Raw genomic sequence first — 24,421 nt, 5'->3', positions numbered from 1 at the left:
AGGCGATTTCGCTCGAAGTCTCGCTCTACCTGCGCATGATGCGCGACACGACAGCCGTTACAGACCAGGAAGGCACCCCGCTCGCGAGCGTGTGTTGCGCAGGGTCGCAACTCACCAAAATGGCGCTTCATCCCCGGGAGCAACTTTTGATCGCATGCCACTCCCGCATCGCGTCTTGCCAATACGCCAGCGCGCTGCCTACCCCGGAAAAAGACCGCGTAGTCGGTAATCCTCTGCTTCATGTGTAGCGCTTCTTCCCAGTCATCTTTTCTCTTCCTGTTCCAAGCTTGGACGAGGTCTGGATAGTTGGCGGCGACGAAGTCTTTCCTTGCAGAGAGCGGCGGGGTCGTGGTGATACCGGCATTGTCGGGCTCGAAGCAGATCATGTCTAAATGTTGGGGTGTGACGTCAGTTTGTGTCTAATATGTAGGTCGTGCGGATTACATTACAGTAGGCGCCTTGATCGGCGATAATCGCAGTAGGTATGGGCAGCGGGGCGGAGGAGGGCGTGATCAGTCCGACGCTTCTGTGGACCGCCTCGATGTCTGTTGGAGAATTCGGGTTGGACATTGTAGTTGAAGTGGAAAGAAGGCGGGGTGGATACGTGTGGGTGTCGGGCCTGACAGTGAGGTGGATGTTCAGCGAAGGTCACGAAATCTCGGAGGTCACGTACGCTATGTCCGCAACAGATTTACTCACTTACCCTCACTTGTGCTGACGTTGGCATAGTTTTCACTTTGCGCTTGGCCTCCGACACTACGCTTCTGTTGCCGGGCTGGTAGTGCGTGGAGCCATACTTGGGCGGGCATCCACTCCCATGGAACAGCGCTAGAGTAATTTCGACGAGCATGGAACAATTACTGTAAAGCGAAGAAAAAGCGAAAAGACGTTGAAAAGCCGAATTGAAGTTGCGAGATGCTCTGCGGACTCTACGTCACCTAACATTGTTCGTTCCCTCCTGCGAGGATCTATTGTCGTCACAAACGCGACTTCAACCTTTGCGATTCTGCCTTCCGTTCCAAGTTCTTTTACCTTCTACCACCTCTGGCGGACAGCATATTACCCACAAAATGGCGGAACGCGAATACGGCGCTTCGCTAACTACAGCAACGGAAGCGTCCAATATTATCTCGGTACTCAAAATTAACGTCGACGCATATCCATACCGTTCCATCAGATGGCGTCCTCGTCACAACGCATCTGACGCGGTCAAATCTACTCCAGACGCCTCGAAAATCAAAGCACGATCAGACAGCCTGGTGACCGGCACTGAAACGCGCCAGACTGCGAAAAAGGTCAGCGATTCTACCGTCACTCTACCGGCGTCCGGTAGTGACCAGCCCGCTCCCGCTTATGGCCCTTCTTTCTACTTCCGAGACACATTCTTTACATTCAACCCCAACACCGTAGACCTGAACAGAATCGGCATTGCGTACGAGTACGGCGACTACTATTACATCTGTCTCGAACTACCACATCCCTCCTCCGGCGTATTTATGGAGCAAAGCGGCTTCATTCCCCGCAGCGTTGTTGGACCTTACCTCGCGGCCGAGTGGGCATCGCTTACGAAGGAGCATATTGGAGAATATGGGATCGCTGCCTGCGGTGACGACAGAAGGTGGAAGGTTCACGGTCAAGTCCTGCGGGCTGTGCAAAATAGCTGCCGCAAGACGGCAACGGCCCTGTACCACACGCCTGGGTGGCTCAGTCAATGTCATGAAGAGGAAGTGAGGTATAAACTTGGTCGGTGGTTCAAGCAGGCAGTCCATTCGGTCTATCATCACGAGAAAGAGAGGACGAATCCAAATGACGAGGAGGCAGACAAGTTCATGGAGGAGTTCATGGTGTTTGATTAGCGAGCATGGGCAGTACATGAGCAGGGTGGCTACAACCAAGATCTTTGGATTGTATAGGGAGATGTGAATGACTTTTGGAGGATACGGAGCCAGTGATATTGGTATTGGGCTTTTCACAGGTCATATGAGCATCCAGTACTTCTGGCGGGTGGGCGCACCATTCTTCCTGGGTCTCATTAGATCCCATGGTCAACAGTGCGATAAGACCAATTCAACTCATCTATTTCCGAACTCATTAGGAACTTTTTGCTTTGCGTTTATTGTGAAAAAGCCAATCGCACTACTAGAATGAGCTATTTCGTATCGGGAATATTCGCATTCACTCGGTGTCATGACTTTGATCGCTACCTAGCAGGGGTCTACGCTAGACTAGGACTGCCTCTCCGAGCTACAAAATACTTGCTCGTGTACTCTTGCCAGGGCACGAGATCGCATTCGATACAAAGTGAATTCATGTTCAAGCTGTGATCCCCTTCTGGTGCCTAACACATGTCACAGCTGACGCTTCCCGCCACTCTCCTCTCTAGATATATACTCGGCTACTATGCCCACATAATGTTACTAACACTCACAAAACCGGCTTACTCAACTCTTTAACACTCAAAGGACGACCTTCAATTTTGTTTCATCATGGACGCCCTATACCCCAGCGAATCCTGTCCCCGGAAAGCCCCGGCCGAGAAGCGTCGATGGAACTACGATGAGGAAAGCCAACTCATCCGTCTCATTGAGATAGAGACAATGACTTATGAACAAGCAGCGAAAGTCCTTAACCGCACCGCACATGCTACTCAGCATCGTTACGCCATGATCCGACAAAGAGACGTGAGCGCCACCATAAACTGGACTCCAGAGCTCGATGCCGCTGTGATCGACGGACACCGCCGCATGCAGAAACCCAAAGCCATCTCTCGCGAGATGAACATCCCGGTCGAAGCGATCCAATCTCGATGGCAAGCCCTCAAGGTTATGAAAAAAGTACCGCAAGATGTTATCGATCTACAACGGCGCAAAAAGCTTTGTCATTTCACTCCGGAAGATGACGAGGCGATTCTGCATTTGTATGTAGAGGGTAAAGAGGACAAAGAGCTTGCGCAGATGTTGAAGATAAAGGGGAAGAGTCAGACAGAGGTAATAAACAGAAGAAGGAAGTTGGTCGCTGAGAGTTCGCCGATATACAGGCGATTAGTAAATGTGCGAAACAGGACGTTGGAGGAGAATGGGGTCAAAGTGGAGAAGGAGGCACTGGAAGTGGCAGTGGGCAGAGATAAGTACGAGTGGATGGAGGAAGGAACATAAATTACTCATACGGAAGTTGTTGTAAATAATTGTACGTGCTAGACATCTTACGCGCCTTTACCCTTACTACTGCTTCCTTTGATCTCATCATCAGCGTCCTGTGGAAACTGCACGCCCATCGCCCTCATCATGTTGCCTGCAGGACCCGCCATGCCAGCCTGTCCCTTGAACGCCTTCAGCATGTTATCAGCGAGGTTGTAGTCTTCGTCCAGAAGGTCATCGTCATCATCCTCCTCGTCTTCTTCAGCGACCTCTTGAAGCTTCCCCTTGCCCTTTCCTTTGCTGTCGGACAGGAGACCTGTTCCGGGCTTGTGCTCCGATTTGGGGTTGACGTTCAGCGCACCATGGCTGAAGAGCTCAGCTTCCATCATCTCACTGAGTTTCTGGATCTCTTCGTCTTCTTCCTTCTCAGCGTCTTGTTCGAGCGCTAGTGCGCGAGCTTCCTCTGTGAGAATGGCTTTCTCCGCCGCGGGTAGCATCATGTACTTTTCGAAGGCTTGTTCGTATTCGGCATACTCCGCGTCGGCTTCTGCGTCGTCGTCTCCATCCGTGTCATCCTCATCCTCGCTATTCCTGGCCTTCGCCTTGCTCTTGCCCCTGCTCTTAGTTTCGTTCTCGGCTGGCGAATCACTATCTTCTGGGTCTTCCCATCCTCTGCCGCCAGCGTCAGAATCATTGTCAACATCCATAGGGTCTAGAACGCCATCAGCACCCTCAGCGCCTGCTTCGTTGTCGGCCAGGAAGTCGTTGAAGCGTGCGACCATTTTCTTCAAATTCTCCTCCGCATTCTTGTCACCAAACGCGTCTTTCGCGCCGCTTCCTTTACCTTCCAGCTCCTTCTCAAACTCAGAGAAGTCAATGTTGAGCCACCCTTCATCGTCTTCACGCTTGGGCCAACCGGCGATTTCGGCGTCGGTAGGAAGTGTGTCGTCGCCACTTTCCAAATCTTCTAGTAGAAGGGCGATCTCACGCGTCGGTTTGCGGGATGTGTATAAAGAGTGCGACAGAAGCATCTGCATCCCTGCTGTGATCTTGATTCCGATCTCTGCCTTCTCGGTTGGTCTACCAGACTTGACGAGCTGCTCCAGTGCTGCGTCCCATGGCGCGGGCGGTTCCCAATGCTGACCGAGAAGCTGAGCGTAAAGAACTTTAGTGAAACGAACGCTAACGTCAACAAAGTCTTCCGGTGGGAACGTGAGCGGGGTTTTGGACTTTTCGGGTTGGATAAGCCGGATGGAGATGGGGTCTCGAAGATAGAAGGCTTCGACTACTGGTGCAATATACGACGGGTTACTATGCAGAATGTGTGCAACCTTTCTTGGCAGGGGAAGAGTCGCATGATGTTGATTCTCCGAGATGGCAGCCGGATAACCAGCCAGGCGATGAAATGCCTCCTTTTCAACCTTCATGTACTGCTGTGGTCGTGCTGGTGTAGCGTCGATGATCTGAATAGCTTGGGCTTGAGTCAAAGGGCCGGGCTCCTCTTCTTTCCCAAGTGGTATGATTAGTAGGCGATGGCTGTTGATCCAGACTCTGTTCTCGGCAACCTCAGGGTTCAGCCATTTCGGTAGCGCATTGGCAGCTTCAATCAAGAGGAATTCTCCATCGCTGTCATATATGCGTATCCATGCGTCCTTGAACTCTTTGCTTAGTTCACGTAGAAAGTAGACAATGAGCCATTCGTCTGCCACACTGTCGCCGTAGTTAGAGCGTCCTTTGAGCAGCCACTGGTGTTCTTCGCGAACTAGATCGAGCTTGAGAGAGTCACGCTGCCATATGTACTCTTTAAGAAACTTCTTCTCTAATGCATTTAGAGCGCGTTGGAAAGCTTGTAACCGTTCTCTTGTCTGAATGTCCGAGAGCCTAGAATCGATGATGAAGACCATGTATTCCACGACATCATCGGGCAGCTTTTTGGGAAAGCCATCGAATCCTTCACCAAACCACTTAAGGTCGTCTTGTGGCCCGTCCATGGTCCAGGATATATATTCCAGATGGTGCTATCTTTGGTCTTCGGAGCCAGTCAGATGGATCTTGGCTTCGTTGTTGTTCGTTTCGAGACTGAGCCCAACGCTTGTGCGGGTATAGTCGGTTCGGTACTTTTAGGTTGCGTTTTCGTATTGCCACTGTTCTCGAGGGGCGGAAATGGATGTACTTAGTAGCAGAGGAGCATTTATTCCTGGATTGAAGTCTCTGCCCAGGTGGTGTAGGCGGCAAAGAGGTAACGTGACTTCCAGACGCGCTTTTCGGGTCCTTGCCTGCATGGGCTAGCGGCGGGCAGTATCCCTGTCGTGGTCCAAGCGTCCCTAAACAAACAACATCTGGAGTATGATGAAGTGGAACATGTAGCATCCGCACTGTTGAGGTGCGCCCCAAAGGACTTTTCTATTTCTCTCACTCATGCGCTGCTAGAGTACATTCTATACCATGGCGCACCTACCAGACACGCCTCGCACCGAGGTTGGCGATATGACGCGCTTTACAGTCAACGAGCCCTCATTCAGCATGGAGGAGACATTTCATGCGCCGACAGACCGCGACAACCTCTTCAAACAGATGGGCGGCGCCCGAACCCCCCGACAGCCGCTTGCATCCCGACGCCAACAAACCGCGAAGAACGAATTCACGCCCATGCTGAAGAGCGCAACCGCGAATCGCACGCGCCAGGTCAACGGACTGCTCGACGGCAAGATCACGACGCCCGCCGCGATGAAGCCAGGCTTCCAAGTGAGCAACACGCCGCTGCCCGAGGCGAGCATGTACGACATACAATCCAGTTCCTTCGCCGATTCGGTCGATGGCCGGACACAGCTGCCAGGCCCCAGCTCGAGTGCTATGAGCACGCCCACCGCGCTACCAAGAAGGGCAGAGGGCGAAATGGACAACGGAAACGGCAATGTGCTCACTCTGAGAGAGCAGGAAGCGGTATGTATATCCGGGCTCGCCCGCTCACGACTACTCACAGGTCCTAACACAACTGCAGCGTCTGGAGCAGATCGACAAGGAAAACTTCGGACTAAAGCTCAAGATCCACTTCCTCGAAGAGAACCTGAAGAAGATGGGCCCCGAGTTCAACCGACAAGCCATGGAGGAGAACATCAACCTTAAGTCGGAGAAGGTCACGATGGCGCGCGATATCAAGAACTACTCGAAAGACCTCAAAGCGGCCGAGAGGGAACTAGACACATACAAACAGCAGCTACGGGAATACGCCGAGAAGGTCAAGCGACGGCACGTCGACGAAGGCATGCGGGAAGAGATGGACGAGCTCCGACGGCTAGCCGACGAACGCGCGGCCGAGGTGGAGCGTCTCGAAAGGAAGCTGGAAGAAGAGAGTGGCGACAGCGAGGAGCTGGACAAGGCCAAAGCAGAGTTGGACGAGGCACAAGCAGAGCTTAACAGACGAGACGAGATGCTAGACGACCAGGACGAACAGATCAAGGACTTGGAGGAGAAGCTGAAGAATGCGCAAAATTCTCAGTCTGCTGGGGACGAGGAGAAGGACCGCCAACTTAGGGAACAAGCTGAACGCATCGCCAAGTTGGAAGAACAGCTGCAATCAGCCAAGCAGTCGCAAGAAGAAGACACTACAGAAAAGGAGCGGCAGGTGGCTGAACAGGGCGAGAAGATCGAGGACCTCCAGGAACAACTCCGTGCTGTCGAGCGCGAGAAGGACGCTGAAATCAACGCGTTGAAGTCCAAGCTCGACAGCGCTGACGACAGCAAGGACCAGGAAATTCAGGAGTTAAACGAGAGCTTGGACGAAGCCGAACATGATCTCGAGGTCGCAGAAGAGCAAAAACGCCAGGAACTCTCTGTTCTCGAAGAGCGTCTACGTTCACTGGAGCGCGAAAAGGATGCTGAACTCCGAGAGCTGCAGCGACGTCTCCAAACCATTCAGAACGAGAAAGAGGCCGAGATGGATGCACTGCGCGAACGTTTGGAGCTTGCAGAGTCTCAGGGTGACAACCAGGTCCAATTGGCGCAGCAATCCGCCAACGATGCCAGACAGAAGGTGGTCGAGATTACTCGTGAAAAGGGCGTTGAGATTGAACTCCTCCAGTCGAGGGTTGACGCTGCTGAATCCAGAGCCGATGAGCTGGACGACTTCCGAAAGCAACACCAAGACGCCATGCAGCAGATTTCACGCCTACAACGGGAAGCATCCGCGTACGAACAGCAGTTGCAACAGCTTCGACGCGAATTGAACCAGAAAGACCGCGATCTGGATGGTTTGGAAAGAGTACGACGCGAGCGCGACGATGCGACGCAGGAGCTTACCGGCCTTCGCTCAAACCTTAACAGCAAAGATGCTCAGGTGCAGTCGCTCAACAACGCCATACGAGAACGTGACAATCTTCGCCGTGAGCGCGACAACTTGGTTTCCAAGATGTCGAGCAAAGATGAGCAAGTGGAGGTTTTGCGCAGAGGCAACAACGACCGCGACACACTGGTAGCTACTCTGCGGCAGGAGCGTAAAGACATCGAGAGCGAATTGCGCAACTTACGGTCCGCTGTATCTGGCAAGGACACCCAGATCGAGGCGCTCCAGAAGATCACGCGCGAACGGGATGCACTATCTCGAGATCTTTCGAGCTCGCAATCAACGTTGCAAGCTCGTGAGCGCGATATCGCCGGCCTGCAGAGGAAGATTGAAACACAAGAGACAACACTCAAGGAGCTCAAACAACTCAGGAATGACCTCAGTGACAGGACCCGGGAGCTGGATACGGCGCGACGAACGATAACCGAGCGCGAGGCCGAGCTTGACGCGTTACGGAGCCATGCCGACGAGCCCGATACCCAAATCGATGTTATGCAGGACCTAGTACGCAAACGCGACGACGAGCTAGAGAATTTGCGCGACGAGCTGAACGAGCAGAGGAGCCAAGTTGATGCCCTGCAACGACTTGCAGAGGAGCGCTTGGAAGCACTTGAAGAGCTCAAGGAGAACGCTCGCCGGGAGAAGGACGACTTCGAAGCTGAAATAGAAGTTCTGCAAGAGGATGCCGACGAAGTCGCCGAAGAGAAGGCCTCACTCGAAGAGAAGATCACCGTTCTGGAATCCATGATACGTGAAAAGGAGAGCGAAAACGGAGCCCTGCAATCTCAGACCCGTGCGGCACAGCGCGAACAAGAGGCCGCTCTTAAGAACCAAATTCGCGATCTCGAAGGACGAATCCGCGACAAGGATGCTCAACACCGCAAATCTCTATCTGAAGCCAAGTCGACAGCACGGGAACAGCAATCCGCCCTTGAGCGTCAACTACGAGACCTACAGTCTCATCTCCGTGAGAAGGAATCGCAGCTTCGTCTCATCCAAGCTTCCTCGAAGTCCATCCAACAAAAGGCCAATCAGGATGCGATTGATCTGGACGAACAGGCGGAAGCCCTTACTAAGCGCCATATCAAAGAGATCAACGGTCTCGCCAAGCAGATCCAGTTCCTCCGCGCACGATGCTCGCGAGCAGAGGCGTTCCGGGAAGCCCTTGGGTACCAAAAGAAGTTCTTCTTGATGCAGATTCAGACTTACAATGAATGGTATGTCTCCACCCCTTTACCAGAGACTCTGGGCAGCACAGCCACTAACACCTCCCAGCAATCAAGAAGACCTCAATCTCATCTCTCAGATGGGCATCACCCCCGACATCACCGTCCACGACCGCCGACCCAAGCTCAAATCTGCAGCTCTCGCTGTCATCGCCGCTATTCGAATGCAAAAGCTGGCCGATGGCTGGGCACAGAACAGGAAGATACATGAACAGCTCAAGGCAAAGTTGGAAGGTATGAGGCGGAATAGTGGAAGGAGCGCCGGCATGCCGACTAGCGCTAGGAAGAATTTGGGAGCTTCACATCTGAGGATTGCGCGGTAGGACTTGCAATACCCCTGAATGATGTGAGGCGGAAGGCGTTCTTTGGTCATTACTATGCATGGCTTGGTGTTGATCATCATGGGATGGGTGTTGTGGTTTGCCACTGTCGACTTTAGCGTAGCGTTATTGCATGGAATGAAGTCATGACATCTGGATTTGATCTGCTCGGAATGCAATGCATTATAGTGGTGTTGTTATTTCTCGAGAAAATTGGGTATCATAATCGTTCCATCGCCATCGCCGCGACAAGCTCTTCCTCATACAGCTACGCTTGATCATCTCATCTCTTCCTAGTCATCCCACAGACGCCACAAGCACCTGCGTCCCCGGCGTTGATGTACTGGCTTCCCTCGCAAGCAGCGCTCTTGCATCGCCAATGGTCGGGCACAAAGTCCCTCTTTAATACGTTTGCGCAAGCGACGCAGGTCAATGCCCCAGCCTCGTTCTCAAGAGAGCAAATGGGGCAGGCAGAGCTATGCGGTGGTTGGGGGGCAGAAGTGTCTGGTTTCGGACGGGGTTTGAAGATCTCGGGGAGGGAGTTGCCAGGCCCTGATGATGCTTTCGCGTTGGCAGACGATCGCGAGGCGGTCTTTGGTGCAGACTGAGTCTTCGTTGGCTTCGGTGCTGTTGGCTTGTTCGAGGCTTTAGACGAGGTTGTCTTCTTCCTTGCTTTGGGCTGCGGCGCAAAACCTTGTATCTCGTCCATCTCCCTCCTTGCATCGCCATCTTTGTCGTCTTCGTCCTCGCAGATCTTGACCAGGGCGCGGCCTTTGTCGTCGAACATACTTTTGCCATCTATGTCTACCGCTGCGCCGTCTTGATCGCCTTCGACAAACTCGTCTTCTGTTTCGCTGTCCGATGACGGTTCCTCTTTCTTTATCACGACCTCTTCCTCCTTCTTGACTGGCTCGAAACGTGCCAATGCCGCCGCAGCTCGGAGATCCCGCCCTCGTGCACTGCCAGCGACCCTAGGCTTGCCTTTCTTTGGAACACCCTTCTCCAGCTTGACTTTTGTGTCGTCGTCGGCGCCCAATGCCTGGCCTCCAGCTCCGAACTTCTTCATTATCCTTCGTTGCTTCCTCTCCGCATAGCTCAGCACGGGCTTCTCCTTTCCACCCCTCTTCCTCTTGTTTCCCTTCCGTCCATATGTGCCACCACACAGATGCTCGGGTACATCCACAGCCTCGCCATCGCTCGCTTGTAAGGCTCCTGTATCAAGATCTCTACCCCTACCCCACAATCCTTCACCAGTATATCCTTTTGCCCAGAGCGCCCTCAACTCCACCGAGTATCCATCTCGAACCTTCCAGAAAGCCTTTGAATGATTCATCTGTTTGCAGTGCGCAAGCTCATGTACCATGACCATCTCCACCATCCTCTGGGGCAGCCATCTTCCATTTCGGTCCCTGAGCACCAGTTGTATGACCTCGCCAGCATTGAAATTGCGACCGACAAACTCGGTGTTGTAGGGGAATTCTTCGAGCGCCTGAACGAGGATCATGTGCGATTTCATGAAGGGGTAGCATATCGCTGCGACGCGGTTCAGGATGTGTTCCGCCGTGGACGATGTCGGGCCGGGCAGTGTGCGTATGAAGTTTATGTGCGCGTTCGGGCGTTGGGTGCGCTCGTTGATGCGCTCGAAGCCGAGGACCATTGAAGGGTTTTGCGCATGCGATAACCGGCTTTCGAACGGAGAGGGGCCCAGGAACGGGTGTTGAGTCTGGGATTGCAGTAGTGGTCGTAGAAGGTGCTGCTGGGTGGGTGGCGGCTGCTGAGACGGAGATAAGCGTGAAGCGGTGTTAATCCGACGCGACGCGACTATGACACGCTGCGTCATCACCCATTGCCCGAGATCTCACTTTGGTAGGAGCACCATCATCCTTCATGCAACCACATTGCGTGTGAAGCGATACATCGGAATGGCACACATTGCAATATAATTCATCAAAAGTAAGTCTACAAGAACGTGCCCAAGTTAACATGGACAGCTTTCACTTGCGTGTACGCAGACAGCGCATACGCGCCCAGCTCCCTCCCAATACCGCTCTGCTTGTAGCCACCGAAGGGGATCCCGAAATGCGAGTCCTGACTGCTGTTGATCCAAACCATACCCGCCTCGATCGCACCTGCCACGCGGTGACCCCTCATAATGTCCCGAGTGAACACAGCCGCTCCCAATCCGAACTCCGTATCGTTCGCCTTCTCGACCGCTTCGTCTTCCGTTTTGAAGCTCTGAATAACAACAAAAGGGCCGAAAATCTCTTCGCGCACGATCCTCATATCATTGCTGCAGTTGGCAAACACAGTCGGCTCGACGAAATATCCCTTCTCTGGTATGCCGCTCTGCTTGCCGCCGAAGATGAGCTCAGCTCCGTCTGATTTCGCTGTGTCGAGGTATGCGAGGATCTTCTCTTGGGCAGCTTTGCTGACTTGAGGTCCATGATTGGTGTCGGCATCGAACTGCGAACCAATTTTGGTACTCTCTTTGGTCTGCTTCTTGAATGCTTCGAGAAACTTGTCGTAGATGGTGTCCTGGACATAAAGACGCGAGGTCGCTGTACAGACTTGTCCCATGTTCCCTTGACGATTCGTTAGTCACAATTACAGGAAGTGGATACTGCAAAGAGGAGGGAGCTTACCCATGATACCCATGTGCGACCACTTCACAGCCTGTTCGAGATCGCAGTCATCGAAGACAAGGAGTGGGCTCTTGCCGCCAGTCTCCAAAGTGATATTCTTCAAATTCGTTGCTGCAGCCTTCATGATGGCCCGGCCGGTAATGGTGCTTCCTGTGAAAGCAATCTTGTCGACATTTGGATGTTCGGAAAGTCGCGAGCCCGCGCTCTTTCCGTAGCCGTTGACGATGTTGACTACACCTGGAGGGAAACCAGCCTCCCTGATCAAGGTGGCCAAGAATAGTGCCCCCAGTGGTGTCTGCTCTGCTGGCTTGAGCACAATGGTGTTTCCGCAAGCTAATGCTGGACCGAGTTTCCAAGCAGCCATCTATGAAGCTTGTTAGCTTTGAATTACACCAGCCAGAGTCGATGGATACATACCATGACAGGGAAGTTCCAGGGAATGATCTGTCCACAGACGCCAAGGGGTTCGTGTTTGGTATATGCCAGCTTCGCATTGCTCGTCTCAATCGTTTGCCCATACACTTTGTCCGCCCATCCAGCGTAGTATCTGAAGACCGAGATAGTCTCAGCGACGTCTTCGTCCATGGCTTGCTGGTAAGGCTTGCCGTTGTCCCACGCATCGACGGTAGCAAGAATATGGCTGTTCTTCTCGCAAAGGTCACCGAGCTTCCACAGCAGTTGGCCTCGTTCGGCGGCGGAAATGTCGCGCCATGCTGATGACTTGAAGGCAGCTCGTGCTGCGGCGACTGCAGCATCTACGTCATCCTCGTTACCGGCGGAGACCTTTGCGATGACGGACTCGTCGTACGGATTTATCGAATCCAGTGTTGAGCCGGATTTGGAGGGGACAAATTCGTTGTTGATGAAGAGGCCTAACCAATGTTAGTTGTTCACGCCTAGAATATTGGAAGTTGTTGATGCTTACCAGTGGGCTGCGTCCACTTCGTGCCATTAGGTGCTGTAAGGTCGATCGACTGGGCCATCGTGGAAAATGTGTATGCGGTAAAAGAAGGGGTAAGATGCAGGAAGTGTTATACAAGGATGATAGAAAGATGCACCTCGTGGACAGAGCTGGACAATTGGTCTTTTCATATTCTGCGCCCTCGATCAACGCGTCTTCATCACATCCACCCCGCACCGAGGTTGCAAGGACGTCGGTTCCACATGATCATAATCAGACTCGCGATGACTATCATCCTACTCCAAGAAGCTATGCCCATCGATTTTCCCAAAACAGACAAGAACTTGACCAAGGCGCGCTGCCGAAGGCATGTGGTGGTTTTCTGAATGTGGGTCCATCAACAAGGCGTCCACATGGCAGACCCGGAACTTCGAAGGAACACTTAGGCGTCGACTTGATCAAAATGTCCACATTTTGCGCTGGCCAGTGACTTCCTCAAGTGATAAGGTAGCCTGCGTTTCTCAAGGCCATCTTTGCCCGTCAACTTGCCACCTTCGGCTTAGTACCACACTAATGCAGAGGCTCCACTATCAGGGCCCAAATGTCCGATCGGCATCTCGAGCACGCAAGCACACGCTTTGACATTGCCCTCCAAACTGCTCTCCCGGGCATAGTCGTTATCCAGACTTTCGAGACGTTTCTTGTATGTTTCCAGCGGCACGGATCTGACGGCGCATCGAAGGCTTGAGCGAAAGATAAGCTTTCCTTCCACCAAAGTCATGTGCGAGCGCTCTACACGCGAAATCTGGGGCCCCGGAAACGACTACCAGAGGCCTATCATCCTTCCAAAACAGGGCATCGCTGCACCATGCACAAGGGAAAACCGAACACTCTGGAGCCTACATTGACGCGAGAACTTCCGGTTTGGTTATTTTATCATGCTCCAGTCTGCAGAACTATTCAAGCCACCGCTTATCTCGAAGCGATGTTCTGACGAGTCAGTAGCGATGCAGTCAATACAGGCTTGACCTCGAATCAAGACACTTCAGTCCGGGGTAGAGAGCCAGTATGGACGATGCTCGCTATCGGTGGACAATGAACTATCGTCATATCTTATCATGCTGGACGCCACATTGTCGAGCATAGCGCATGTACGGCATGAGATGAAACTGCCTGTAACAGCTATATTCATTCACCTCGTGCAGACACTCGCTGTCGCATCATTCCTACCATCCTGACTTCGAGAATCCCCATTTTCCCACTATGTCGGCAACCAACAGCGAAAAGAAGCTCGGCAATCCAATGGGTCCGGTGACTACCCGCGAGGAGGGTGTCGTTGAGCACGTCCACTTGGGATACGACGCACAGCTCACGAAGAACCGGTCACTCATTAGCGTTTTGGGTATGTGTCTTGCCATCGTAGCAGTACCCTACGGTATCGGTGGTCCCTTGATGAGCGCCATCTATGGTGGTGGCCAATTGTCAATATTCGTCGGGGTACTGGTTGTCCTCTTCTTCAACGGGTGTGTTGCCATTTCTCTTGCAGAGCTGGCATCACGGTATCCAACATCTTCCGGTGTGTACTACTGGTCGTACCGGCTCTGTGGTGAGCGCAAGAGGACACGCAAGATCGTCTCATTTCTGACCGGCTGGTTCTGGCTCATCGGAAATTGGACGATTGCACTTTCCGTCAACTTCGGGTTCGCTTCTCTGATTGCTGCGACGGTCTCGATCTACAACCCAGAGTGGGTAGCATCGGACTGGGAACTGCTTCTCATCTTCTACGCGCTGTGTCTGCTGGTCTTCATTGTTTGCTCATTGGGAGACAAGCTGCTACCGTATGTGGACTCCGTGGCCGCGGTATGGAACTTCATCACCATCATCGCACTTCTGGTTGCTCTATCGGTCCGCGCTCAGCAAGGTCGACATTCAGCCTCCTACGCGCTCGGCAACTACGACAGCAGCTTCTCAGGCTGGGGTACGGGTTTTACGTTCTTCATCGGCCTTCTTCCACCAGCATACGCCTTCTCCGCCATCGGTATGGTGACATCGATGACGGAAGAGTGCGCCCAGCCCGAGATTGAAGTCTCTCGTGCTATCGCCCTCTGCATACCTTTCGGTGGTCTCGCATCGCTCCTGTTCGTCCTACCGCTATGCTTTACGCTACCGCCGCTCGAAGACATCCTCAACGCACCCTACGGCCAAGCGCTGCCGTACATCATATACTCTATCATGGGCTCAAAGACAGGAGCGCTGATATTGATGATCATGATCCTATTCGTCACTCTCTTCTGCGCCATTGCGATCACGACTGCTGCTTCACACTGCACATGGGCGTTCAGTCGCGACAACGCGCTTCCACTCGCTGGCCTGTGGACACGCACCATCGCCGACCGGCCCATCTACTCGCTCACGCTCGTCACAGTCATCGAGATGCTACTCGGTCTTATCAATCTCGGCTCCAGCAGTGCGTTTACTGCTTTTGCGTCAGTTGGCGTCATCGCACTCGCCATCGGTTACCTCGTCCCCATTGCTATCTCTCTCTTCACGGGCAGGAGAGAAGTCGCACATGCCAAATGGAATGTCGGTGGCCTGGTGGGCACCGCAGCAAACATCGGTGCTGTGGCATGGATTTTGTTCGAATTGGTGCTCTTTAGCATGCCGACTGCGCTTCCTGTTACTGAGGTCTCGATGAACTACGCTAGTGTCGTGTTGGTCGGCTTTGCGTGTTTGAGCGGGCTGTGGTATGCGCTCTCTGGCAGAAACAGTAAGTTCCAATGTTTATCTGCTTGATCATGCACCGCTGGAGTCCCTACTGACATTGCCCAGAGTTCAAGGGTCCGCCTGACGAGGTGGAGGACGTTTACTAAGGTGTAGCATTTCTTTGCGCTGGTTGTCGGATGATCACGCTTTCTCGTGGCTCTCGTAACTCTTGTACCATGGCCTCCTCCAGTGCAGAAGATTGTACATTTGTCTAAATTGCAGCCTTCCGTGCAAGAAGTCCACCAGGTTGCATCCGATTCTATGTAGTGGTGTCCTTGCCCAAGAGTATACATTGCCTTTAGAACTACCCATATATCAACATCTGAGATTGTGTATGCAGCAAACTCAACATGGCTCCCCTGGTGATGTGAACCATATGCTATGCAAAAGGTGCAGCGTGGCCCTGAAACGCTTTCACTGTAGTAAAGGTGTGAGATATATGGGCTAGCTGGCCCCAGGTCACATTCTTGAAGCTTAAGCCTCATCAGCTGAGTAGCAGGCATAGAAGCACTAGTTCATGTTTCAGACCACCCAAGTATAATGAGGCGTTTGTGTATGCAGCAAAGTATATCTCTACTGAGTTTGACAGGGAAGCCTACACTCAAAACGGAAATTCCCCCTCCGGCTTCTCCAACACACCACTATCAACCTGCTTCCTATGTTCCTCGTCCAGATATGGGAGCAGCAGACCCTCCCAATGCTCTCGTCCCTTGTAGTAACTGACAGTTTCATCCCACCCCCTGATCGCCTCGGCCAGTCTTCCTGGTACATGCGGCTCCTTCGCAATGGTCGTCACCGGCTCGAAGTACGTCCTGATAGTGAAGAGAAGAGCTTTGGACTTTGGCAGACGTCGCAGAGATTGCCGTTCGGAGCGGAAGTGGATGTCTTCGACACGGAGACCTTTGGAGTTGGCAGTGGCCCATGAGGCGACTGTGTTGGAGTTCTGATCGCCCATGCGGTGGGACCAAGCAAGACCGTCGTCCAATTGGATGAAGAACTATAGATCTATCAGCACTGGTACCTCAGTATTTGGAGTGATTGTGGTGCTACTTACGTTGTTCCGAATGACAGGCTTCTCACACGTCATATTGGCGAAAAAGCGATTCATGGCCTTTTGCAACTTCTCCTGGTAGTGCGGTACACCGGCTTCGATATGGAGTTCATCGAGCGACATGCGGTACTTCTCAGTCAGGCGCCAGAATCCGGGTAGACAGACTGCGCCGGCGTCGATATGGTATTGGCCGTCTTCATTCAGTACCATGACTACGAGATCGTCCTGTACGAGCTTTGCTGCCGTGACCATAGCTTCCGTCGGGTTCGGTGCTGGGTATTGAAATTCTTCGCCAGTGACTGTGTTGTGAAGGATGTTGCCGTGCAGTTGGAAGACTTCCGGATAGCGATGCGTGAGATATTGTGTCAGCTCTTCCAGGACCTCAAAGCATGCGAGGCGCGTGACTTCGTTATCGACATATTGTACCCGGGATTTGACGTCCTTCTCGAGCTCTCGAACCTTGGCATCGTGGTAAGGGATGAAATTCGAATCCATTTCAATCCACTGGTCCCAATCCATTTTCCTAATGCCCATTGTTACAAAGTTCGGGCCATGGCGGAAGGGTCGATAGAGCTTGGGATCCGTAAGCTCAAGTTTGTAGTCCTCCGCCGGCTGCGGTAACGGTGTCTTGAATGGTATAGATGGGACTTGGAGAGGTCAGTGCTGTTCAAATTAAGGATATTTTGATCAACTGCACCTTTTTGCTTCACGTCGTAAGTTGGAGAGAGCTTTTTGCTCGGTGTCTTCTGCGTCCGCCATACCAGGCCAACCGCAAGTACGACCAAGAACGCCGCAAAGCCCAGAGGCGTCAAAACTGGGTTGATCGATAACATGTACATTAGGTAGTAGTATTCCCCCGCGCGCTGCTTCCGACGACGCTTCAAGCAGACGACAAGAGCAGTTAAATGCTAGATCATCGTAAGGTGGACGTTGACAATGGCGAATGACACCATTGGCGACTATCTACACCTTAGCGTAGGATCGCGTGTATAGGTTTGCAGGGAAATGTGGGTCAAGAAATGGCCGCTGTACTTGCCATGCTGGGTATAGCTCGAACTGCAAGGCATCGCCACGCTAAATCCCGGTCCCATATCTCGTGGCAAAACGAGGCCTGGTAACCTTCCATGTTGAGATGTTCCGTGATTCCAGCGGCATCATTCATATCGGAGATAGGAGCTTGTTTGCTTGTGTCAGATATGGATTGCGGGGACGCTCCACTTCCGTCCGTCAAGGAGAGCAATTCAACGATAGCGAGCTTGTCTATACCAGAGCGAGGCAAATACCGGGCAAGTTCGAGTTGTTGGACTCTCGATTGAACACTCTTGTCGTAGTCTGGGACTTGACTCCAGTGCGATGACGCGGAGCTGTGTTGTGAACATTCATTACGGGACCCGACAGCGGAAATACGCCCCATACGATGCATGGGCCTACAAGTCGCGTTTATCCCCAAGACTGTGTTATAAACTTCTTCGTCCGACTCCTTCTTGACTACAACACTTGTCACCGACTTCTTCTTCTTCTTCTTCATTTCGCCTCGAACGCAGTTCACTATCGACATTGAGATCCTCATCATGACAACGTTCGGAAACTACGCTGGAACCGAATCCAAGTCGAAAGCTTTCCATTACTCGCAAGCTGTCAAAGTAGGAAACGTCGTCCGTATTTCCGGCCAGGGTGGTTGGGATGCGGAAGGGAACGTAGCACCAAACGCCGCAAAGCAAGTGGAGCTAGCGCTTGAGAACATTGAGAAGGCTCTACAATCTGTCGAAAAGGGCGTGTCCTGGAAGAACGTATACGCTATTCGATCGTACCACACAAACATCGACGAGTCTGCGGACCTATGTATCGAAGGCTGGCGACGCGTCATGCCTGATCACCGACCGGTATGGACATGTGTCGAGATTACCAAACTTGGTATCGAAGGCATGCAAGTCGAAATCGAGGTGGAGGCTCTCGTTGAATTGGAGTGAGGGAGGCGGTACTCAGACATTGGTAATATGCTGGGATACGGGCACCAAGAGTGGCTACCATTCCTGTCGCATTTGCTGCATATACACTCTTCAATCTTAACAACTAGATAGTCCTTAGAGTCATGTATACATCTGGCTTGGAATCTCTGTAAAATGCGACATGAATTATGGCCGTCCCTGGTGCAAACACTAGACAGTTGAGCAAGTGGCTGGTAGTCGTAGGGCTCGGAGGCATTTTGCCGGAACTATCGCAATCTTCTGCTATAGCAAGAACCGATGAATTCTTTCATATGACCAATGTACACATGGCGGTGTTCTTGAAACTTCCGCTCCACGTAGTAGGATTACGAGACGGTTGCCAGAGCGCCTCCAAAGTTGCCCGAATAGACAGCACGGACTCGAATCGCAGATTGTTGTGTATGTTCCCCAAAATCTTCATCACACATTCCCGATGGGCCTCCAAGAGTGCATGTGCGCCAGCAACATAGAGTGGGAAAAGAGCACAGTTCTGTGCTTTAGATCTCGTATCCATGCCTTGTATACACTCCAGACACGCATGGACATGCTGTTGGAGAAGAAAGTGCTTCGTGGGAATGTCGTGAATAGCACTGTAAAGGTATATGAGGCCTGCGTGCTGGAAACAACGGACAAGTGAGAGCGATGCCGTTGTAACAGGGCTTAGCAGGTCTTGTCCTGCGTCTCCATCTGGACACTCTAGCTTGGAGTACGTGGGCTGAAGCGCATGCTCAAAGGCCTGCGCCTTCTCGACGCAAACTTCGGCTCCAGTTTGTAGCTCGTGGCGGTAGAAGCTCATCTCAGCCAATGTGGATAGAACAGACCCGAGTGATGTAGTGCCAGGGACGACTTCCCACCATACTGATCCTGACTCCATTGTCTCCCAAATGGAGGCTGGGAACGAAGGTTTTCTGTCTTGGAGCAGGGCGTCTGTCAGATCGGTGGATGCTAGTTCCGAGAGTAGCATTCTAGTCATTCTGTCTGACGATGACCATGCTGCTCGAAAGCCACCCATTGCGTTGATGATTGCGATCGCTCCCGCAAGGTGACAACCGGTCGAAGCGTCATCTGACATGCAGTTGACATAGCCTTCCAGGAAGTACAAAAGCAGCACCGCGACTAAAAGTGCGGAGAGCGCAGCACCATCGGATTGCTCGCTGCTCAGTTGGCCGCGGATAACTGACAAGCAATGCAAGCGTCTCCTCTCAAGAGTCTGTTTGGACGATCCGCGCTCTTGCAGCGCCCGATGCTCCTCGGCAAATACGCATAGGGCCTGGAGGACAGGTTGAGAGCGCAGGGCAAGTGCGACTGGTGGCGGGACTGGCTCATGAAGAGTGGAGAAAAGTGGCCATAACCGCGCTTTGAAGTATTCCAGTGCTCTTCGCTCATTGACTGCCAGGTGAATGTTATTGAGCGAACGCTCGATGGATAGCTGTGGGATGCATTCGGGCACCGTTTTAGCAGGTCGCTTCTTCCATCTGAGTAGTAACTTGTCGTAGCTGCAGTCTTCCGCGTTTGTGGAAAGGAGGCATCGTCGGCATGTGGGCTTCTGGAGGTCGCATTTGACTCGTCTTTGCTTGCAAGGCCAGCACGACCCTTCAACCGTCCGTCGACGTTTTGGCGGACTGTTGCCAGAGGATTCCGGACGCGACATCTGTCTGCATGACGTGATAAGGGTCGCGATTTCAGAGTAAGAGTGACGAGGTTGCGAAAGGGGAGTACCAGTCGATATCAGATGGATGATACGAATGTCCGACTGATGCGAATCTGCCCTCAGTATTGATGCATGAAGGAACAAAGATCGAAAAGGGCGAGACGCGTCGAGGCCTCCGCTGATCGGGGCCCCCGATTGGCGCACGCCAAGACCATTATTCCCGCTAGAGCCGTGGCCTCGCCGCTCCACCAAGATATCTCTCTCTCCATCAATGCGATAACAACGTCTGATGGGATATTTGTCACTGTTGAGTATTATGGCGGTAAGGGGTCAGGGACGTTTATGCTAACGCTTGGAGCGAACAAACAATCAAGCACCGTGTCAAGGCTCATGCTTTTGCGGGCCGAAGAAGCCCTGGAGGCGATAGGAACGGTACATGAAGCTCAACAACCCTTGAACCCTAGACTCCAACTTCTTCAACCCTTTGCTGGGCTGTTCTGCCATCGAATCTCATGGGCGTCCAACCTCCGAGCGTCGGATCATCCAACACTTTGGTTCCGGACGGTGTCAGGCTGCATCTAACGTCAATAGCTTTGCTTGTTACCGTGCAACACGTTGGTACGGTAATGGTACCTGCATTAAAGCGGAACCGCGCAAGGTAAGCAGAAGTACCTGCAAGACCCTCGCTCCTCACACCTTCTATGTGCGCGTCGATGCGCGTTCTGAACGCTACTCTCAACATTGACGTCCTGAAAAGCAATGGACACCGGCAAAGGGTGGCAGATGCTGGGCTTACTGCCATGAACAAGCCCTTTGTTGAGTTAGCAGATTGCGAGGGTAATCCATTTGGATGGAAAAGTGTTCAGTTACTGCCAAACACCTACAGGGCTGAGCATTTCAAAGGTCATGTGCTCGTGGTGGCTCCGGCTCTCCACAGCAGCGGCTGCACGATCACACTAGTGTCGTCGATCACTTGGCTCAGCTCTTCTACAAGCGGTCGATGGACTGGAGGCTTACCGGATCACCTCAATTACTAACATCACCGTTCGCTAGCGGAAAGCGTCAGTGGCTCTTGTATCGCTATCTTGGGGCAATACCCGAAAGCAGCTCGAAATCGCATGGCGCGCCATGCCACGACACCTGGGCATGCAAGCGAATCCCAGCTGATGGTACTAGCTTGTGTAGCTGAAGAACAAATACACCGCTTAGTCGTTGCACGAGTTCCCGTATGTGGGACCGCAAGGCAAGTGGCGTATTCTTAGTCGCGGATGATGGGCTCAGGTCCCGGATCACCATGCGGAGAGTATTGAGTTTTGACATGCCAAGCGAACACGCGAGATCTGGACAAGCCACCATGCATCTTCACGAGAAAACACGAGGCTATCGTGGCTTCGTAGAATTCTGGACAACGGATACCGACGCTAGCGGCACCGGAGAATCGCAAAGCGGTATGCTGCTTTTCGGCAGGGTGCTCTTCCGCACTCAAGTATTGGTGGCATTCACGCAGGATGCTGTGACTGTACTGTCGATATTTCGCTCTGGGCTGTACTTGCTTGTCGAATGGCGAGTGTTTCGACTCACACTCTTTGAATCAGGCACATGTCTGCAACAGCTAGACCGTTCGCAAATGCGCCTCTTCGCAAGCTTGGCACCTTTTTTCTAGGCGGCGACTGCTAGACTGCCCTGACTTCCTACATTGACGGGATCTACCTGTCTCAAAAGGTCATTAGTCTAGGCTCGGCCCTGCATATCGCTGTCATGACCATCACTTGGTAGCTGTTTGGCTGGCTTTCCTCAACCGTATCGCCTTAAAGCGGCTGGCTTGGCCTAGGGCTACAGGGATAGATTACTATTTCGGGGACCGAGCTGTATCCCTCTACTCAATGTGGCTTGCTGTGGTCTCAACTAAACGGCGTCTTGGTTCCATGCGGGACTGTGATCGGCGAGAATGGAAGGCCCGGGACTTGGTACACCGTTGCTGTTAGGAGACAGTCGGGGAATATAAGGATGTTCCAAACATCTTGTCTTTTTGTTCCTCATCAGCTCACAGTTGCTCCTCTTACACTGTCTTATAATTTATTGTTCATAATCTTCTCGGTCGTTACTTACCTCAGCTGCCATGATGGTCCCTACTAAGTCCCTGGCGTTGCCACTCATCGCTCTATGTTCGATAGCATCATCAACTCCGTTGGAACCCCGTCATGCCGCACCCGGCCTTATCGATGGCATTCTCAATGGTGTTCTCACAGGCATTGAGCAACTCATTGCGGACGTTCTGTCTGGTAAAAAGTCACCTATCGACAACACCAAGACGAACAAGCCGTTGACCTGCTCATTGTTGAGTATTGACAAATGTTGCGTTTGTGAGTTACAACAATCCTCCTTAATCGTCTATGGCCTAACAGATATAGGGTATGATGTCTCTGCCGAGCTTACCAAGCTGTTTGTCGACCCCAAGGACAAACAATGCAACGACAACGCTCGTGCCGCAGTCCGTATGGGCTTCCACGATGCTGGGTCTTGGGATAAGAATGCTCTCAATGGTGGTGCCGATGGATCGCTACTCATGGACTTTGGCGAGCATGAAAGACCCGAGAACAACGGCCTTCAGAGCATTCGCACAAAACTTCGAGATGTACAATCCAAGTACAAGGTCGGATACGCTGATCTCGTCCAATATGCGCACAATCACGCAACAATCTCGTGTCCGAAGGGGCCCCGCGTACTTACATTCGTTGGCCGCAAGGATGCGACCAAGGCCGCACCCAAAGGACTTCTACCTGACGTTCATCAAGACGCCGACAAATTGATCGCCATCTTCAAGGACAAGGGTTTCTCGCCCCACGATCTCGCAGCACTCGTAGGCGCCCACGCAACAGCCAAGCAACGATTCGTGGACGTCCGCCCAGAGGTCGTCGACAAGCCACTCGATACGACCCCCGGTGTCTGGGACGTCGAATTCTACAACGATACTCTTAACAATCCCTCCGGTGGCAGTGCTGATCAGAAGGTCTTCGTCCTCCCAAGCGACAAGGTGCTATCGACACATCCCAAGATCGCCGATGAGTGGAAGTCGTTTGTTGGTAACCAGGTCCATTGGAACCTGGACTATGCGAAGGCTTACATCAGGATGAGTCTTCTGGGTGTAGAGAAGAGAGATCTGATGAAGTTGGTGGACTGCACGAGGACACTGCCCGTTAGCAGGCCCTCATTTCCTTAGTGTACATAATTTACAATACCCTTACGCGCATCGCGATTTAATTCAACAATTATTATGACAAGATGTCTCCGTGTCATATGCATGTTTGGCACGTGCGCGTGTATTTGACGTATCGACCAGGTAAGAGCTCGGAAGCCCTGGATGGCCCCTTCAGGGACCGCATCTGGAGAGGGTCGCTGAAGACGGAGTTGGATAGCGGCAATAATCGTGACTCAGAACCATCGAAAGGGGAGAACTTAGACGAAGCAACTGGTGCAACCCTTTTCAGTTATCACACTTGGCAAAAACTTTGTTGTGTCGAGATGCGATGAATGAATCGCGGTGCATGGTTGGTCTACCAGATAAAGCCAGGCGGGGTGGCTGACATAAGCGGGAGGCAGGCAAGGGTCCAGGTCAGGCGAGTCGAGCTTGCTTGTTTGTAGTGCGGAGAGCAGGTAGCTCACAAACGTCACGGCCGGCACACGAGCGTCACCACCACCACGCTCCATCCACACGCTCACAATCCGCGATCAGATTTCGGGACACAATACGAGCGACGTAAAAGATAGCAAAGGACACAATGGCAACTCAATTCTTGAGAGCGGCGGCTCGCGCCGGCGTTCGAGCGCCCATGGCTGCTTCCCGCGGATTCCAGACAAGCGCTGTGCTGAGGCAGGATACTGTTGTTGCGCCAGTGAAGAAGCCCGTTGGTGCTTTTAGGGGAGGGTGAGTGCTCATCCCGCAATTGCATTCTATTGAACTGGGTTGGACGGCTATACAGCCACGGAAGACTGTCACATGCCATCAGGCAGGTGCGACGGCGAACACCATCTACTAGAAGGCAAAGAAGGCTGAATTGTTATGGCTAACACACGACAGATTGTTCGGCTTCCTTCTCGGTGCTACCGCATCCGGCGCAGGCATGTACTACTATGTCATTGACGAATACCGCGTATCGAACCAGCTCCTGACCGAGGACATCTACGTACGTTCCTACCTACATTCCATGCGCATAAGCTTGATCGCAAAAACAATACATTGGAGCTATACAAGTGAAGCAGGCCATGACTAACGAAAGCAGGCTCTCCAATCTGCGGTCCAACGGATAGAAGGCTACGTTCGTACCCTCGAGGACAAAGTCGATGCGAAGAAGCGATAAATCACCCACCACATACCTATCAAGCGACGATTACGCGGCCGA

General features: G+C 52.6%; 12 protein-coding genes across 12 annotated transcripts; 7 read left to right on the top strand and 5 right to left on the bottom strand.

Annotated features, from left to right (window-relative positions):
• Window positions 1–1,070: 1,070 nt before the first annotated feature.
• On the top strand, window positions 1,071–1,856 carry J4E79_003075 (uncharacterized protein; the record flags this gene model as incomplete). The annotated part of the gene is made up of 1 exon (XM_049351971.1): window positions 1,071–1,856. The coding sequence occupies one exon, from the start codon at window positions 1,071–1,073 to the stop codon at window positions 1,854–1,856; it is 786 nt and encodes a 261-aa protein (XP_049213442.1).
• A 630-nt stretch (window positions 1,857–2,486) lies between these two features.
• On the top strand, window positions 2,487–3,155 carry J4E79_003074 (uncharacterized protein; the record flags this gene model as incomplete). Its single annotated transcript, XM_049351970.1, has 1 exon — window positions 2,487–3,155. One exon carries the CDS (start codon window positions 2,487–2,489, stop codon window positions 3,153–3,155), a length of 669 nt encoding a protein of 222 aa, XP_049213441.1.
• Window positions 3,156–3,202: 47 nt separating this feature from the next.
• Window positions 3,203–5,128, bottom strand: J4E79_003073 (uncharacterized protein; the record flags this gene model as incomplete). The annotated part of the gene is made up of 1 exon (XM_049351969.1): window positions 3,203–5,128. One exon carries the CDS (start codon window positions 5,126–5,128, stop codon window positions 3,203–3,205), a length of 1,926 nt encoding a protein of 641 aa, XP_049213440.1.
• Window positions 5,129–5,582: 454 nt separating this feature from the next.
• J4E79_003072 (uncharacterized protein) lies at window positions 5,583–9,028 on the top strand (the record flags this gene model as incomplete). The annotated part of the gene is made up of 3 exons (XM_049351968.1): window positions 5,583–6,080; window positions 6,139–8,696; window positions 8,755–9,028. 3 exons carry the CDS (start codon window positions 5,583–5,585, stop codon window positions 9,026–9,028), a joined length of 3,330 nt encoding a protein of 1,109 aa, XP_049213439.1.
• Window positions 9,029–9,308: 280 nt separating this feature from the next.
• On the bottom strand, window positions 9,309–10,682 carry J4E79_003071 (uncharacterized protein; the record flags this gene model as incomplete). The annotated part of the gene is made up of 1 exon (XM_049351967.1): window positions 9,309–10,682. One exon carries the CDS (start codon window positions 10,680–10,682, stop codon window positions 9,309–9,311), a length of 1,374 nt encoding a protein of 457 aa, XP_049213438.1.
• A 302-nt stretch (window positions 10,683–10,984) lies between these two features.
• Window positions 10,985–12,650, bottom strand: J4E79_003070 (uncharacterized protein; the record flags this gene model as incomplete). Its single annotated transcript, XM_049351966.1, has 4 exons — window positions 10,985–11,583; window positions 11,668–12,031; window positions 12,085–12,539; window positions 12,593–12,650. The coding sequence occupies 4 exons, from the start codon at window positions 12,648–12,650 to the stop codon at window positions 10,985–10,987; spliced, it is 1,476 nt and encodes a 491-aa protein (XP_049213437.1).
• Window positions 12,651–13,831: 1,181 nt separating this feature from the next.
• J4E79_003069 (uncharacterized protein) lies at window positions 13,832–15,438 on the top strand (the record flags this gene model as incomplete). The annotated part of the gene is made up of 2 exons (XM_049351965.1): window positions 13,832–15,335; window positions 15,398–15,438. The coding sequence occupies 2 exons, from the start codon at window positions 13,832–13,834 to the stop codon at window positions 15,436–15,438; spliced, it is 1,545 nt and encodes a 514-aa protein (XP_049213436.1).
• Window positions 15,439–15,932: 494 nt separating this feature from the next.
• Window positions 15,933–16,916, bottom strand: J4E79_003068 (uncharacterized protein; the record flags this gene model as incomplete). The annotated part of the gene is made up of 2 exons (XM_049351964.1): window positions 15,933–16,328; window positions 16,386–16,916. 2 exons carry the CDS (start codon window positions 16,914–16,916, stop codon window positions 15,933–15,935), a joined length of 927 nt encoding a protein of 308 aa, XP_049213435.1.
• A 1,037-nt stretch (window positions 16,917–17,953) lies between these two features.
• Window positions 17,954–18,352, top strand: J4E79_003067 (uncharacterized protein; the record flags this gene model as incomplete). Its single annotated transcript, XM_049351963.1, has 1 exon — window positions 17,954–18,352. The coding sequence occupies one exon, from the start codon at window positions 17,954–17,956 to the stop codon at window positions 18,350–18,352; it is 399 nt and encodes a 132-aa protein (XP_049213434.1).
• A 286-nt stretch (window positions 18,353–18,638) lies between these two features.
• Window positions 18,639–20,021, bottom strand: J4E79_003066 (uncharacterized protein; the record flags this gene model as incomplete). Its single annotated transcript, XM_049351962.1, has 1 exon — window positions 18,639–20,021. One exon carries the CDS (start codon window positions 20,019–20,021, stop codon window positions 18,639–18,641), a length of 1,383 nt encoding a protein of 460 aa, XP_049213433.1.
• Window positions 20,022–22,140: 2,119 nt separating this feature from the next.
• J4E79_003065 (uncharacterized protein) lies at window positions 22,141–23,241 on the top strand (the record flags this gene model as incomplete). The annotated part of the gene is made up of 2 exons (XM_049351961.1): window positions 22,141–22,384; window positions 22,433–23,241. The coding sequence occupies 2 exons, from the start codon at window positions 22,141–22,143 to the stop codon at window positions 23,239–23,241; spliced, it is 1,053 nt and encodes a 350-aa protein (XP_049213432.1).
• Window positions 23,242–23,800: 559 nt separating this feature from the next.
• Window positions 23,801–24,379, top strand: J4E79_003064 (uncharacterized protein; the record flags this gene model as incomplete). Its single annotated transcript, XM_049351960.1, has 3 exons — window positions 23,801–23,946; window positions 24,100–24,205; window positions 24,302–24,379. The coding sequence occupies 3 exons, from the start codon at window positions 23,801–23,803 to the stop codon at window positions 24,377–24,379; spliced, it is 330 nt and encodes a 109-aa protein (XP_049213431.1).
• Between the last annotated feature and the right edge of the window lie 42 nt (window positions 24,380–24,421).

This window comes from Alternaria viburni, assembly GCF_023758015.1.
Source record: "Alternaria viburni strain BMP 2772 chromosome Unknown scaffold_5, whole genome shotgun sequence".
NCBI classification, from domain to species: Eukaryota; Fungi; Ascomycota; class Dothideomycetes; order Pleosporales; family Pleosporaceae; genus Alternaria; species Alternaria viburni.
The sequence above is the reverse complement of the archived record's forward strand: the minus strand, read 5'-3'. Positions and strand labels throughout refer to the sequence as shown.